This window comes from Cephus cinctus, unplaced genomic scaffold (genome assembly GCF_000341935.2).
Source record: "Cephus cinctus unplaced genomic scaffold, Ccin1 Ccin1_scaffold1310, whole genome shotgun sequence".
Lineage (NCBI taxonomy): Eukaryota > Metazoa > Arthropoda > Insecta > Hymenoptera > Cephidae > Cephus > Cephus cinctus.
In genome coordinates, this window is record NW_014333737.1 from 765278 (window position 1) to 781418 (window position 16141).

The 16141-nt window shown below is 40.9% G+C and overlaps 2 protein-coding genes and 1 long non-coding RNA gene across 7 annotated transcripts in view; 1 reads left to right on the forward strand and 2 right to left on the reverse strand.

The window, feature by feature from the left end:
- Positions 1–2855: 2855 nt before the first annotated feature.
- On the reverse strand, positions 2856–3388 carry LOC107272880. The gene is made up of 2 exons (XR_001539078.2): positions 3257–3388; positions 2856–3171 (listed from the first exon to the last, which is right to left on the reverse strand). It is a non-coding gene; the product is annotated as an uncharacterized LOC107272880 (long non-coding RNA).
- The window catches only part of LOC107272877, a 95783-nt gene continuing 83018 nt past the window's right edge, over positions 3377–16141 (forward strand). For all 4 annotated transcript variants that reach the window (XM_015750480.2, XM_015750484.2, XM_015750482.2 and 1 more), the window contains exon 1: positions 3377–3847. In XM_015750480.2, coding sequence (XP_015605966.1) covers positions 3745–3847 — 103 coding nt within the window. In that variant the 5' untranslated portion in view covers positions 3377–3744. The remainder of the gene's footprint in view (positions 3848–16141) is intronic.
- Positions 4866–16141, reverse strand: part of LOC107272882 — a 44483-nt gene continuing 33207 nt past the window's right edge. The window contains exons 1-3 of one of the 2 annotated variants that reach the window (XR_001539079.2): positions 8406–9730; positions 6978–7785; positions 4866–6897 (exon numbers count right to left, since the gene is read on the reverse strand). Coding sequence is in view for 1 of the 2 variants with exons in the window: in XM_025090212.1 (XP_024945980.1) it covers positions 7754–7785 (32 nt within the window). In the remaining variant the exon portion in view is untranslated. Of the gene's footprint in view, positions 6898–6977; positions 7786–8405; positions 9731–16141 lie in introns of those variants that run through there. The other variant, XM_025090212.1, reaches the window with a different exon arrangement.

Sequence of the window (16141 nt, forward strand, 5' to 3'; positions counted from 1 at the left end):
ATTATTTTTGCAAATTATCTTAAAATTCGCGTACGGAGATTTTCGTTTTTCTTTGACATCCGGCGGTCCACTGACACACTAGTATTTTCACCTTAACTCTTAAATGAGCGAAATCTAGGCCGTTTATCCAACAAACATGGTGATCCATCGTATTCGCCGAAGAAGCTCATCGCGGATTTGTCGCCGTCTCTGTACCCGATAAATTCTAGTCCGCAGTTCTGAACATACTAATAGCGTTTCTTCTTATAAGGAAGAATAAGATGATTATCGTCATGACGGATTCTACATTACGACTGCATAAATCAATCAATGGTAACTCTAATTTATATATATATATATATATAGTCAAAACAGTCGGACGAGAAACTTTCGACTCTTTGCTGTTGCCGTCCTTGGTAGAAAGGCAAGACGTAGTCACGCGCATGCGGGAACGTTAAGATTATCAACGAGCGCACCACTGAACCTCGAACAGGCCTAACTGCATACTTGCAGTTGTCCAATATGGATGGTAATTATCTCAATTACCTTCGAGGTCTCGGACTTGCCATACAGTCAGAACTTCAGATGTTTACGGTGTAGGTTACCCACTTTGCATATTTTTGACAGTTGGCATATATAAGTTCAAATCGCGATATATAAATTTAACGTGAACGATACCACACGGATCGAGAACGAGATATTAATTGACGTAAAATTTTAATTATTAAAAACTATTAATTCATAAATTTAAAAAATTACAAAATTCAATATTAAAAATTATATCAGACACAGTCCAACTCTCTCGATAGACGCGGTTAAGAAGCCGTTTCAAATTTCACCGCAGAAACGACACTTCCGGTAGACGTAAATACGGAAATGTTTATTTTATGCGCGCGCCGGTGACTCACGAGCGAAATCAAATCGAAATTCATTAAAAGTACCGAACGTTGCTCTACTTTATATCCAGACCACTTTTCCCACGCGGACGCTATAACAGATGACGGATATTCATGTAAATAAGAGAGATTCTCAATGGCCAGTCTCAAAGCGTCCAAGTTCTGATTTCTATCGAACATTAAGAATGTACCTAGTTACTTAGTGAGTTTCAGTGACATATAGTTATATCCCCCATAGTCGTATTCTCTACCTTCGAGGACGACAAGTTTCTCCAGCGTGAGAGCGGTAACCTCTTACACGGGTCCAGGAAAAAGGATAGCGGCTAGAAGATAACACGTGCATCGGTAGAAGCACCTATTGGTTTGGTGCCGTGGAGAGGCTAGACCCATAATGAAAAAAGAAAAAGCCCCTAGTAACGTAGGTAGAAAAATATTTGTCCAAGTTATTGGTAAGCGCGGTACAGTTTTTGAATAAGATCCAAGCCAACTATATATACGTAGTTATAACTGCATCTAGAAAAGGTAACGCAGGGGCAGTTGACTGGAGATCGTGACTGAATAGTCACTGAGGACGAGGGTCAGTAGGTGCGGTAAAGACTATGGAAGGGCTCTTTTACGTAACAAATTTTCTAAGACGTAGAACCTCTTCCGTATGTATTTCCAAATGTCTTACGTAAATAAGAATATTTGTATAATTATTTTGTAAATACTCGTCATACTCCTCCACGTGATCACACAATGTCTGTTAACCACTTTTCTACGGACTTCATATAATAAGCAGGATTCAATTGCGACCCTTCGGGTCATGACCCAGAAGACTCTCTATGGCCCAGATAGTCCCAAGATAATTATGGTAAAATAAAAAAATTAATTTAGACCCTTATCTCCGTGATGATCCTAATAAAAAAAATGTTGACCCAATCCGATCCAGGTTCTTGGTCCTCTTGAGTAATTCCACCCAGCAGCCACTGACTGCGCCATACCTAGGTCAAAGGTGAACTTGGCCGCAAGAGTTCATAGGCTCGGACCAAGGAGGTAGCACCGGACCCAGGAACCTTGACTCTACCAGCAAAGGACAGGGCACCTGGACCAGGTGTAGGACGCCTTATGTACAGTAGCAATAGAGTCCCTGTACAAGAGCAGGTTAGAAAGAACATCGGTGCAGCAGCCGCTGTCCTGGCTTTGAGTCTCGAGCTGAGAAACGTAGGGGGAGAGCGGTGCCAACATGGCGACTGGAAAGTAAGTGCCCGCCAGTGGCTGAGTGACCCACACACCGTCACCGCTCACATACCGTTCCCAACAATCGCTAAGCACGGAACGATAAGTGTCAAGTTAGTGTTCGGAGTGCGCTCGCTCAGTGGTGCCGTTCGCGACCCCGTGACCGCTGCTGAGCCTGCAACCCTTAACAGTGCCGTAACCCCCCAGCATAGAGCAAGCCTTTTGGCGCGCTACGGGCCAAAGTGCTAACCACTGAGAGAACCACTCACGGCTCGGCCGCCGCGCGTGACCGGTAACCTCCAGTGCAAAAACATTTACATTGTTCATAAGCATCGACTAGGCGAGCCAAGACTCTACTGTATAGTCATTCAATTAATGCTCGTTAAATCCACCACTACTGGTTCGCGGTGGCAGGCGCACTAATTTCTTTTATTTTAATGCTCGTCTGTACTTTTAGCAATTTCTTAAAAAGTGTAGACGACCCGAGAGAGACTCTGGTGTTTTTTCAGACAATTTTGATTTTTGAAAATTAGTATTTTTTTTTAATACCATTTTTTCCCCGTGGACGGATTAATCGATTTTGGAAATTCGCGGCTGGTACTGACTGTGTGTTTGAAGTGAAGGAAAAGCATTACAAACCGGAGATTAATCTGTGAATTCCTAAACCAGTTTGTCACGAGTGACTAGATATACTTGTTTGATTATTATTGTGCGCGGTTGTTTGCGAATAATTTTCAAGGAAGATAATTACTGTTACGTGCATTCGGTTAATGATTTATTCGAGTTCTTGGATATCGTAGATAGCTTGCATCGTTATCAGTGAATTTTAATAATTGACAGTTCCTGTTTTACGTGAGTTTACAGTGAGGATCGAACCCCCCATGCGGCTCCTGTCGCTTTCGATCAATTCACGAGAAACACAGCATCCCCTTCACCTACTCTGGGACGCAGTAGACCAATCCAAGAGATTACTCGATGCAAGCGTGACCAGTCGGGAAGGAGACCGGCTTCTGCAATTTCACCTTCTATCCGTTCGCCAACAAGAAATCAAGTTCAGATCGGAGTCCTGGTTACGGGTCTATAAAAAAAATCGGCAGTTGGCAAACGTGATTAAATTATCGATTCCACAAAAAATTCTTGCCTCCAAACGGTTTTCCACGTACGTGTAATTTGATGGGCAGGACTGGGAAGTGGCCGAAAATCATTATCGTGCCTTTAGACCAATGTGTAAATTCCAAGACGTCCAACCGACGACTTTCTAAAGACTCGCGCCGATACGTTTAGCTCGACCGTTTCAACCGATATTCGAAGTGCGCGAAAGATGGGTTGATTATATCGTGACACTCTGACGTCATCCCAGAACTAATTCTCCGAGTCGTCATTAATCCCAGATCAATGCGACCAGACCTAAGTCAAGCACGTGTCGCGAATCGTAATAATTCTCTGGCTCCCATCTACCACCTACAGCTGGTATCAACATTCCACGTGATACCATCAGTCCCATCCAGTCCCGCAAAGGGACCACCGGTCGCGATAGTGAAACAGTATAGATTTTCGGAACCCGAAGTTACGAATTAAAATCACTTTTGATCATTCACGTGATATACAAATACAGTACGTGGGGAGCAGTGTGCTTTTGTGGATTCGTAAAATGCTAAACTGCACCGACCTGGAGTGCATTCTGCACCATCATCACTACTACGAGCATCTTCATCAGCTGCAACCTCATCTCCCGCCGGATCACGAACGAGATGGTAAGTACACGCACACGTGAATTTTCTCTCCTTTAATTTCACGGCAGATTTCTTACCACCTGGCTCGTAATTACGATCAACAATACCTCATACCTAATTATCGTTAATACTTCACTCCTTACTTTTACTGGCCAGACTTTTTTTTCCCCCATCAACTGATAACTGGTTTACGAGTCGTATGTCTTCGCGATGATGATCTCAGTCTGCGAACTGGATGGATCAAAACGAAAACAAGGGCATAGCTTCTTTTCATCGATTCGCTTTTTTTTTTTTTTACAAATACCAAGGTTCCACGATCTTCATGAATTTTCATATCTCACACGATTCCCAGACTCAGTCGGTATCTACGTTTAAAAGCGGTTTTTTTATAAATGCAGATTTATTCCTTTTGCCAACCACCCAACCCAACCTTGAAATATATACGGCCTCGTCACGAGACATCCTTGTGCTATTGTTACACGAAATTTTACAATTATCAATGTATCCCTTCAATTCCATCTCAACGAGTCTTCTGGCACTTCGCGAAGATGTTCCTACCTTTCGTTTATCGAGGTCGTTCATCGATCGTTGCACTCCTCGCTCTGATCACTCATCAACATTAACCACACGTACATACCGACAAAGGCCGTTGCATCTTCCCTACGACGTCAGTTACTTTTATACATATATTTACAAGTCTTTTATAATCATATATATATATATATATATATATATGTTGTTGTGAATGATACACTGCTTCCACTATCAAGAAGTCAGATGATCATCCGGTATATATCGACGTAAACAATCGTACGAAGGACGATAGCGAATTAGTCAAGGATTTCTCAGGGATTAAACGATGCATCAAGTATACATGTTACATATGCACTTAAAAATGCATCTTGCACCGTCATATCGAGTAATGATAAGATCAAAATTATCAAGAGATGGATATTCCTGGAACAGGTACATTTCGCTATGTAGTTCATCCAGTTGGAAATTTCTCGTCGTTAAAATTGCCAACGATCTCGCCGAGACGATTCAGAGGTTATGCCAATTCTTTTCGCGGTCGCGCGCAGAATGACGTTCTCGCCAATGACCTACAATACGTAGGACAAGGACGAAAATATAATTTTATCACTCTAAGGAAAACTTTGGCGGGTGCACTGTCCTTACTTTTAATTATAGGAAGTTAGTACCACGTTCGCTGTAGGGATATATATATATATATATTTATATTTATATTATTGGAGATTTTACATATATCGCATTTTATATAATTACTGAATGATGAATGGGATAAGGGTGTTTTATTTAACGTGAAATTTTTTCTGTTGTACGTTTATGCATTTACTTATTATTTCAAGGCACTGTACCTTCATTAAATTAAGGATAATGATAAGTGAAAGGATTTTTGAATAATTCCGCAGTTAATTCTTTCGCGAATGTTTTTTGTATTCTGGGCAGGATCGCAATGTTTTTTTTTTTTAAATAAAATCATTGCCCTGAATTCTGTGGATCGTACTAGAACGACCTCGATATATTTCTGTGTAGTAGCGACACACGTATTTATTGGCATCACGAGACCTATCATTGCAGCTGTCTCTGAGCGATTAATCGTAATAGTAATTATTGTACCAGACGCTACAAATCGGCCTATTACTTGCTATTAGAATAAGCTGCTTGCGGTCACAATTGCCGTGTCCAATAAATCTAAAACTCTTGCACCACTAACATCAGCTTTTCATTATCTCGAGCGATGCGAATGCTGAAAAAATATATATGAAGATATTATGCACGCTAGCAGCGTAACGTGAGTTAATCTCGTTAGAGAGGAATGCTGCATTGTCAGATGATAATTGATGCTGGTATAGAGACAATGATGATTTTCATTTAACACCCAACTAGACGGACAGTCATGATAAAATGAACGCTTGAAGCGTCACTGTAAAAACGTCACGGTGACGTGTCAAATTATCTGGATGAAATGACAGAGATAAGAAATCCACATAAGTCGATGCCCAAATCATGGAGATTCTTGAAACTATTTTTGGCTACTTTTTAAATCCTGCAAATTCCTCTCGACTCCTTCATCTTACGTATGTAAAATATCATTTTACCCGCAAAACATTGCGGCTTATCGAACACGTCTTTTATTATCATTTCTCAGTATGGTTTCTCGAGTTAATTAAGATTTTCGAGAATGCATACATTTTCTAAGAACCATGAGAATAAATAGCGATTCGCTTACACCCTGTAAATTGTTAAATTACGGGTGGTCAAGTGTGAAAGATAATTTATAACTACCATCTGCAATGAGTACCTTGAATAACAAGATGACTATAATGACTGTACTAAATCATCAAACGCCAACAACCAGTACCGACGTTTCCCTCCATAATATTAACGTCACTTAATTTTCAGTTAATCAAACCAGAAACATTCCTTCCTCTTGATCCTTTATTTTGACTTTATGCTCTGGAGAGCCAAGTGCCAGGCATTCCTTAGATTCGTCGTTCCTCGTGATTTCTATTGACGTAAGGATTGAACGTTCTCAAAATCATCGAAAAGCAGACTCGTTGTTATTGCTCGAACGGGCGCATTGAACCTAATTGATTTCTTAATGCCTTTCGAACGTGACACACATATATTCGAGTGCACCTGGTTCTTGTATTGGGACAATCCAAGAATTTTAGACTGCGTACGTTGGTTGCACGCTTCACGTATGTTGGCTGGTTTCACTCTAGAGCTGATTACGACAGTTTTACTATTTTCACTCCACTATTAGGTATCTTCTGTAATTGCGTACTTCCTTCTCATAATCGTGCTTAATTTCTGCTCGCATGAAAATTTTTGGAGATCTCTCTCTGTCTCTTTCCCTCTGCCGTATCGGAAGTGACCAGAGGTTAATTTAACGTGGGCATCAGTGTTGCCATCGAACTGGACGGTGAGTGGGCTGATTGAGTTGTCGCCATTTCCGTTCTGCTCTTTGAGATTGCTCGTTGCATCTGAACACGTAGCCTTCCTTCGTATCCAGCCGAGGCCGTATCGTCTGGCAAGGCCAATGCTAACTGGACATCGATTCGAACGATTTGATCAGACCCGTTCATATATACGCACCTCACTTTGCACATATATACTTCATACTCACCTCGACTCGACTCACCTCAAGTTTCAATCCGGTTTGAGCAGCATACTAATATACAGGGGAAGCTCATTCTGCATTAGAATTTGGATACCGTTCCTTAACACCTGCTTCTAAAAGTTTTCATATGTTTTGATCGTTGGTGCATATAATAGAAATTATGTGTGGCCAGGGGGAAGTACGTCATTGGATTCTTTATGATGGGTTTGTATTTTGATCACGGAGTGTATCGTCTTTCGATTAGGCCCACGGGGGGAATTTTATTTGAATTGATTTTCAATCAAATTATTTTTATAGATATGCATTTCCTTACGGCACTGTCACAGTGCGTCATGCGTAATGGAAGTCACGTGTTACGTTGTAGTATGTTTTTTTTGGGGGATTTTCGTGGTCGTGGACCTTTTTAATAGAAAATTGCACGAATTTTTAATAATTGAATCGAACTATTGTTGACTTTTTTGTCGGCAGGATTTTCAGGGCGTCAATTCTTGTTCTCATTTTTAGTTCCGTAAATGGTATATGTATATGTGTATGGATACTGGGCCAACCTTATGCGTTACCCAATGAATACATTGGCTTCTTGGAATCGAGAGCCCCCGGCGAAAAATCAGACAGCGACAGCTCCCGCCGAAACTGGCTCTATAGGGATTGAGTGGAGTATTTTTTTTAAAAGTCATCCCACGTGATGTAATCCTTGAGCCTATTATTATTACGGAGTCATAAACGTGTTTTTCAGCGAATTAAATGCCGGGCCAACGAGGACACGATGAATGCGAACTCATTTAATCGAGGCACTGTAGAAGACCGGGTGGATCTGCAATTTAAAAAAGTTGTCAATAAAATTTTTGAATTTCGTACCCGGTGCAAGTATTCAGAAAATCGTTCATTAAAAAATGATTCTTTACACCGGTACACTTGATAGATATACGTGACGATAAGCACGTCATATATTCTATATATTATGCGTATTCCAAAACATCCTGAAATTTTGAGATCGTTTGTACATTTCGATGCTATTGGAAAATTGGCAATATCATTGACGCAAATTTGGCGTAAGGTAGCAATTTATCGAGATATACCAATTTACCTTGTAATTGATAGCTGCTGCCTACAGCATCAAGAACGAGGATAATCATTCCGAAATTCCTTTTACACTTTATCACCTTGGTAACGTGTCAATTTCTTTTTTTTTTAATTTTTTTTTTACACTGCTTGTATCTCTTAACGTAAATCCACGTGGCTATGCTAATTTTACGAAGTTGCCAAATTTTCTATACTTCGGCATTACCGCATCAGGCTTTGGGCGACTCCGATTAAATTCAGTGAATCGAATTATAATACTTATATACATAGGTTTATGTACGAGGATACATGCATTCAGGTGAATACATAGCTGACCCTTACGACCACTTTCTAACGTTCATATATACGTACATTTTATGTCCGTCCAACTAGTGGGGAGCCTTGGCATACATATCCTCAGGTTGCCAGTCTGATGCGTGTAGAATCTAATATTATTGGAGACCTCAGCCGTCTACGTCATTTCTTGCTGTACGTTACACTCAATTAGATATAGTCAAAGCTGAATAGAAAATATATTGCGCAGTCAATGAGGTCTTTAACCGGCCGTTGCAGAAAAGGCAGAAATATCGAAGAACCTTGGATGCAAGCCTAACCTATGAAATTTCTATACAACACGTACGAGCTTAGATCTATTTTATTTCCAATCCTTTCTCTTTCTTTGTCATTATACTTTCACACGTGTCGGTACTTGCTATGCGCGCGACAATGGCCTAGGGTATACCTCCGATCTTACTTCGGGTAATTCCGCTCTTGTTCGGCATTTTCATGTGTCATGACGAACCAGATTATAAAATGGCCGTTAAAGTAAATGACATGTTAAATGTGTTAGTATCGGGCTATTTTGTAGTACGTACAATTAGTTTTATCTGGGTTTATTCATCCTTTGGCATGAAGCCTATATCGATATTTTGATAATGTTCCACCAGACATTACGAATTGACATTTAAGTGTCTCGATGTCAGTGCTATCGGTCTGGATCGAACGTGTGGAATTTCAGCTGACATACGGACGCAAAGCGAACCCTCTGAAGATTTGAAATTACATTAAGTAAATGTGATTAACCGTATATTGATATCACGCAGTAGATGATGACTGAGTCAAATGATTTTAACTGAGTTGACCCTGGCAGGAGTGTACTCGACCCTGCGCGAACCCTGTCTAATGGAAGTCGTGTGAGTAACTTGTCAGTCAGTTGAATCTGTTAACGCACGAGTAAAACGGTTTAATATATTGCCTATTAAAATTTGCACACGTGACGACGAGTATTAAAAGAACAATTTTTCTCTTCGTGTTTCGGAATTTTGCTGTACCGTTTGAGGTTATATGCCGAATCGGGTTTACTAACAAGCGTAGTTAGTTGACGACGGTACGGCTTTCTTTAAGTCGGTGATTGGCTAGACCTTTTGGCCCTGCGATACTCGCTACGGCTATTCTTTTGCTTCGTTCAAGAGTCACTGTTATTGTTTTCATGTATTCAGTCCCTTGCCCTACGTCTGAGTATGCATTGTGTTCTTTTGAAACAGCATATCCGAAGTATCTAGTAAACGTTACACGAGTTAGTTGATTGTCGGTCGTCGCGACGTTCGGTTCACCGATTCGTTCTGTTTTATCCGAAAATTAATACGGAGTGTAAAATCAGTTCTGTGTTCAGTGCAATTCAAGTTGAATCACTAGTATTGGAGAACGTCATCGATGGTGAGTCAAATTGTTCCATACAATAATAATATAGGTTATGCATGCACAAATTTCAATACGTGTATATGTCTCAGACTTGTTAAACACGAAGCAAAATTATATCGATATTCTCCGTTCAGACGAATCTAACTAATAAGGACTTCTAAATCAGTCGAAATAGAAATAACTTTCTTTCTGTAACAGATAAAAATTCATTCTCTCATGACAGATTAGTTATTTCTATTTATCGGCATGAAGGACTTTGATGATTTAGTAAATGAGTCATTTTTCCGGTACTGCCGTGAGATACAAACCCTGATGTACAATTATACGAGTACACAAGATCTGAATATTCATCGGCATTACGCAAAGGCCAATAAAACACGTAAACACCTAGACAGCCGGACATTGTTCGCACAATGACTGACATCTGTAGACACGAAGGGGATAATTTGTAGTAGTGTCATTATCGTTATATATGCCACGACGATACTGTTAATTTTCGCAGGAAGTAACATAGCGTTAAGGTATGTCAGAATGTTTACTGCTCATATATCCATTACTTCCGTTCCTGCCTACACTTAAAAATATGTTTTCACTTATTGTCTACAAAATACCATTCTTCCTACTCGTGCTGTGAAAATTTTCAATTTCGATATCTCCAAAAAAGAATCCTTTGCAATCATCCTATTAGCATATACCAACCACGTATACAGGGATCAGTAATATTTAATTGTCACGTTGTCACTCGATTGGCACCATCTAAAGTAATTTCGGAGTTTCGGAAACTTTCCTCGATCAGTATGCTAATTATATTCAATCACCTTAGAAACGTACATTGACCATCAGTCATCAATGTCAAAATCTGCCCGTCGATTAACCAGACCGTGAACCGATAGATATGTCCACCGAATTATGCATGATCCTGTACAATCATTACTGAACGTGGAATTTCAAACGTGGCACGTATAAGGGACATGACTATTCGTCATTGGGATAATAAAAATTAACATTCAATAAGTGTCCTGAATATTTGAAGTCCGGTTCCTACTCGTTGAGGTCCTTGGACACAGTGTACCCATCGTCATTTGTAATTCGGCAAAGTACTATGAAATATTTATTGCAGTGGGAACGATTAAATTTTTTTTTAAATTGCTCCACGTCCTTCTTGATATATTTGACATCTCTGCTGTAAGCAATTAAGGGAACGTGATTCTGTCTGCGTATGTAAGCGTTATAAAGAAATATATGTCATTTCGTGTCGCTGACAATCAGTAGATTTGTCTTCTTGAACGCTCCTCACGGAATTATTGAACAGTCTCTCCTTACCTTCGCACGTACATGCTACGCATCGAGCGTGACGCTAGGCGTCTAAATTTCTAATCAAGTTGAACATCGTACTGCTTTATCGAGTCATTGAAATCTAATAAAATTTTTATGCTGATTTTGTCTAGTGGAATTGTTACAGTATTTCCCTCGCGCATTGCCTGTTACCGTCGTTACGTTACTTGAGTCTGATTGCCTTGGGAGATTTCATACCGCGTATTTCCGCCTGCATTTTTATCCGGCTTGCCTGACGAGCAAATACGTTTCCTTTTAGCGATTGCGATGATTATATTTATTTGTCGGGTCATTAGTTTTGTCGTCACCGATCTCTCATGGTCCTATGTGTAAGTTAGGAAACGAAGAATGTTTCTGAGGCGAACTCGATTTCAATGACTGGGGACAAGAACTAAAATTGATCTTGCAAAATTCAAGGCGCTCCTGATCACTCGGATAATAGATGAATTTTAATTTTGAATTTGGATAACGTTCACACGGCCGACGGTTATCAGGAAGTTTGAGAAACGACAATTGCGTGACCTTCGAAATATTATTTCCTGGCATTCAGTTGTATCCACGAGTACATATACGTATATACAGCACTGCTCTCGATAATTCTCTATTGGATTATACTTTTAGTGCGATTAGAGCGTCAGTAAAATTGACAAGGAGACACAACTCTGCGATCGCTTTAGTCGACTTAGCACGCGTGTCACGGAGGAAATTTAGATCCAGTCGCCTTCCAATGGTGTCCTGTTTTTTCGTTAGATTACTACGCGCGGTCTAAATAACCAGTAGCTATTAATAACTGCTTACCAACCTCGAGAAAAAAACATAGACGATACATTTTCTAAAATCAATCTCGCTCCGTGTCTTTTTTTTTTTTTCACCGACCTAGTCACGTTGGTATCCCGATACTTGCACAGCTGTGGGGAATAAAATTCAAATCGAATAATCGATCTGGCACTGTCATAGCTATATGAGCAATATCAATAATTGCTATCCGACGTTGATTAATAAATTTGAAGAAAAACATGTTTTTTTTGTTTTTTTTTTTCAAAATTATCGTTTATACCACGAAATGTCAAAGTAGCTCGTTCTTGCCCAATATAAAATCCGGTTCTCCAGGCTCCTTCGTTTTAATTCGATAAAATGCTGTAATTGGCGAAAAATTTCAAAATTTTACAAACCCTACGAGTAATGCAAAAAAGTCGTCTGGACGTTGAGGCGAAAAAACAAATCTGACACTTGTCAATAAAATTGTGTGATACGTGAAAACTGAGCGACGTGCTATTATCACGCATAAACGTAACGTACAAGGTGAAGGTCGCGTGGTCCGCGCTATGTCAAAGTCGTTAATTAACTCTTATCAGTGAACCTGCTAATGAAAACCATAAATTAGATACGCTAGGTATCACGCGTTACGGTTAACGTTTCGAGGCCCAGTCGCTGTACTGTTAGTGACAATTATCGAGTGTAATGTCGTAACAGCCAAACGATTATTTTCATAGCCGTATTAACGCTAGGAAAGGCTGGTATTAACGCCGTCGACGTACTTCCGGTCCGACGGAACGTTATATCGGGTTAAAAAGGAAAAAAAGAACGGTCAATTAGCGCCTCTGATTTATTTCGCAGAAAGCGGCCAAGTCGTCAAAATGATAATCCCGAGGCTCGTTTACGTTGCCCGTGCGACAGCTCGAAAGTCTCAAGCTAACTCGGCTCGCCCATTGCACACTCTTGTCTCGGTTGCAACTCGGCCGTCGTGACGTTTTAATGTCACCATGTATATTCACTTTGCCGCTTCCGGCTGCCGGCAAAGGTAAACCATTTCAAAGAGACGACCAAGAGACAATCAGACAATCAAACGTTGACAACCTTCACGTGACTTCCCACCCTCGTGATACGCGCCAATTGCACAATGTAATTTCACTTTGTAAATCTACAGGGAGACCGGGGAGCTTATAACGGGTGGTACGATCGAGTCCCTATCGCACGTTCACGGCACCGACGATGTACCGGCTGCTGCGTATACAAATTTATTTTTCTCTTTTCTTACCCTTACCTTCTGCCTCTCTGGGAATTGACATTTGCGCGAACGTGGGTATCCACGGGGGATGTTTATCGTCGTTAAAAATTATTTTCACGAAGAAGATTTATCTCCCGTCGTATATCATTAGTTTGTTTCTCATTCGTAAATACATTACTGTATACACGCGAGCATAAAGTTTTATGTATGAGGCAATCTTTACGTGGCGTTGATAAATAACTTTTTTTTCTCGACAACGACACCCTGTATAAAGTGCTGCGACGAGTAACGAGAGGGACACCCGATAGGTAGGGTGCTTACTCGCGTTAACCAGCAGCACCCCGCTTCTCATTGAGACCAATAGAGGCAATCACGTGCATGCGGGGACGTTAGGTATTCGTCAGGTTAAAATTGCCGATTAGTCTCGCGTGTACAATTTATTTACGTGGCCTTGCGACGCCGACGGTGACGATGAAACTGGGTGGGGATCGGGTGCCGTCGGATCGAGCTCGAAGCTTAAAATCCTTAAGCTCGTTAACCCTCGAGTGAAAAGTGCAGTCCGAAGCTCGTTAATTTATTTGAGTTCAACTTTTACTTTGAGAGCACTCTTGCGGTCTTGGGATCGGCGTCACAGGCATCTCGTCTCCCGTCTGTACGCAGAGATACGCGCACTCGTCGCCGGCCTCACTTTCGGGTATCGCCGTCTTTATTGCACGTTGCGGATTACGCGACCGCTGGATTCTCGAGCCACGTGGTCGCACGTGCATACACGAGGTGCCAATGTAAACACACGAGGCTCTGACAGGGCTTGCCAAAGTTAGGTTAGGCATTTTTTCGTTCCTGTACCTTGTCTCGATCGAACGTATAAATATATGGGCGCTCCTGTAATGGCTGTAACGTTCTGCTTATGAGAGTTGCACGTAAGGACGATGGTACAGTCGTTACGCTCTCCGTCGAATGATGCTCGGCTGTGGACAGTCGCGTTATTTCATTTACCATGGAGTAACGATTTTATTCCCATCGGATCGTCGCTCCTGATAATGATCAACGTATACGATTTTTATCTATTGGTTGTATTACGATCGATTTCTATAGGCGATTGCAGAGGATTATTTAGTTCGGTAACAATATTGTGGACGGCACGTTTTTTTTGTGGAAATGTTATTCTTCTCTGCTCGTTCTAGAGATTCTCAAATTTGTCTTTGTTTTTTTTTTGTTTTGCTTCCTCTCTCTTTCTGTATCGCTGCTACACCCTTGCGCCGGCACTTGTAGTCGTCCAAAGGATTAGCCTTGCTTCATTTTATATAGATGGAAAAACACATCGACCGTCGTTCGACTATCCGGCATTCAAGTTGTTTGTTTGCACGTTTTATGTATTCAAAATGTTTTCATAAAATTGTATACTATACATATTGTACATATTTGAATATGTAATATCTTTGTTGGATAGTTTATTTTTGCCATTTTTTTTTGTTTTTTTTTTTTTTTTTTTTTTTTTTTTTTTTTTTTTTTTTTTTTTTTTTTTTTTTTTTTTTTTTTTTTTTTTTTACTAGGATTCATACTCTCGAATGGTGTTGACGGTGGCTATGTGTCTCTCTGTGTATACACAGTGTATATTATACACTGCACGCCTGACCGCCGTCTTCTTGGATGAAATTGAGTCATTTTGATCGAGCATGAAAATCTTACCGATTATTCTTTTTTTTTTTTTTTTCGGCAACAGAGATTCACGTTTACTACCTCATATCTTCCTCGTCAGGGTTATGACGGCGATCGAGTCGATTTTCGTGACTCGAACTTTTTGTCTGTCCTCGTAACCTAGTGTAATAACTGTCGGATCACATCGCGAATGTTTTCCTGAATTGTCCTGCGCGCCGAATGCGAGATGCGGAACTGCGAGGGATTTATGCGCTGCTTCCTGGAACGAATTGCGGGCGTGGCTGTTGGTTCAGCCGTAATTCAGACATTCTTTCTCTACAGCGCGACGGTCGTCGCGAGTACGCAAAAGTGCATCCTCGACGGGGCTTTTAAAAATTTTGGCCACGAAATTTTATCAGTTCTCGAGAAGACACCGCGACGAACTCCTTCCTGGGAATGTTGTTCGCGTTCGGTGATTTACTTGGAACTTCGAGCTCGACGCGTGAATATTAATGTAAACGTCGGCAAATATGTGTTTACTACGCGGGAAAATAATGGCGCTTACGCACTTCCATGTAATTGGCGAGACGTAATGCGATTAAAGTTGCTCGAGTCTCGTGCCATCGACGTATCCATAATAATGCAGGAGGCAATGGGTGTGTCGGTGGAAGGCGAGGCATGGCCAAGGCCAAGTTTCTTGCGAGGCGTTATTGGTCAGTGCATATCACGATTAATGCATAGGTCTGCCAAAATGCCAACGACTCCTTAATCTCCATAGTAACTTGAGATCGTTGACGCGTGAGTTCAGGTTTTGGCGTAAGTTCAGTTTTGAATGATTCAGGAATTTTTTTTTTCAATTATTTACTGCAATCGTTATTGCTCGATTACTCGTGACGCGGTGGGTACCGACTTCCCTTGCGTCGCTATGCGATCGCGATCGGTATATATAACCTGTTGAATTCGATAACGTCACAAGAAAACCAGTACAACGTATGGAAGGTGTGTTCCCTGCGTCGCCAATAACGACATTGCCGGCGCGAAAGCCTTATAATTAATTTATCATATGCGCATTGGTAATTGGATGTCTATTAAAAAAAAAAAAAGTAATTCAAACGATCGCTATTCCTTCGTACCTTCGTACGGAGAATCTTACGTGGCATCAATGACTATGTACAACGTTAATACAGTGCGTCGTGTTGCGTATCACTTAATCAGCGGGACCATTGTCGTTGACTTCAAATGTTGAGCCCGCCGTTAATACAGGAAGCGGTCAATTTGAATTTGCGAAAAGTTGAACACTCGAACCGGAAATATTTTTGCAGATTGATTGACGACCTCCAAGGAGAATTGTCCTGGGAAGGAATTGCGAAGGACTCGGACGTGAAATTGCACAATGGGATTTGCGGTTTGGTCAGGAGCGGCGGCG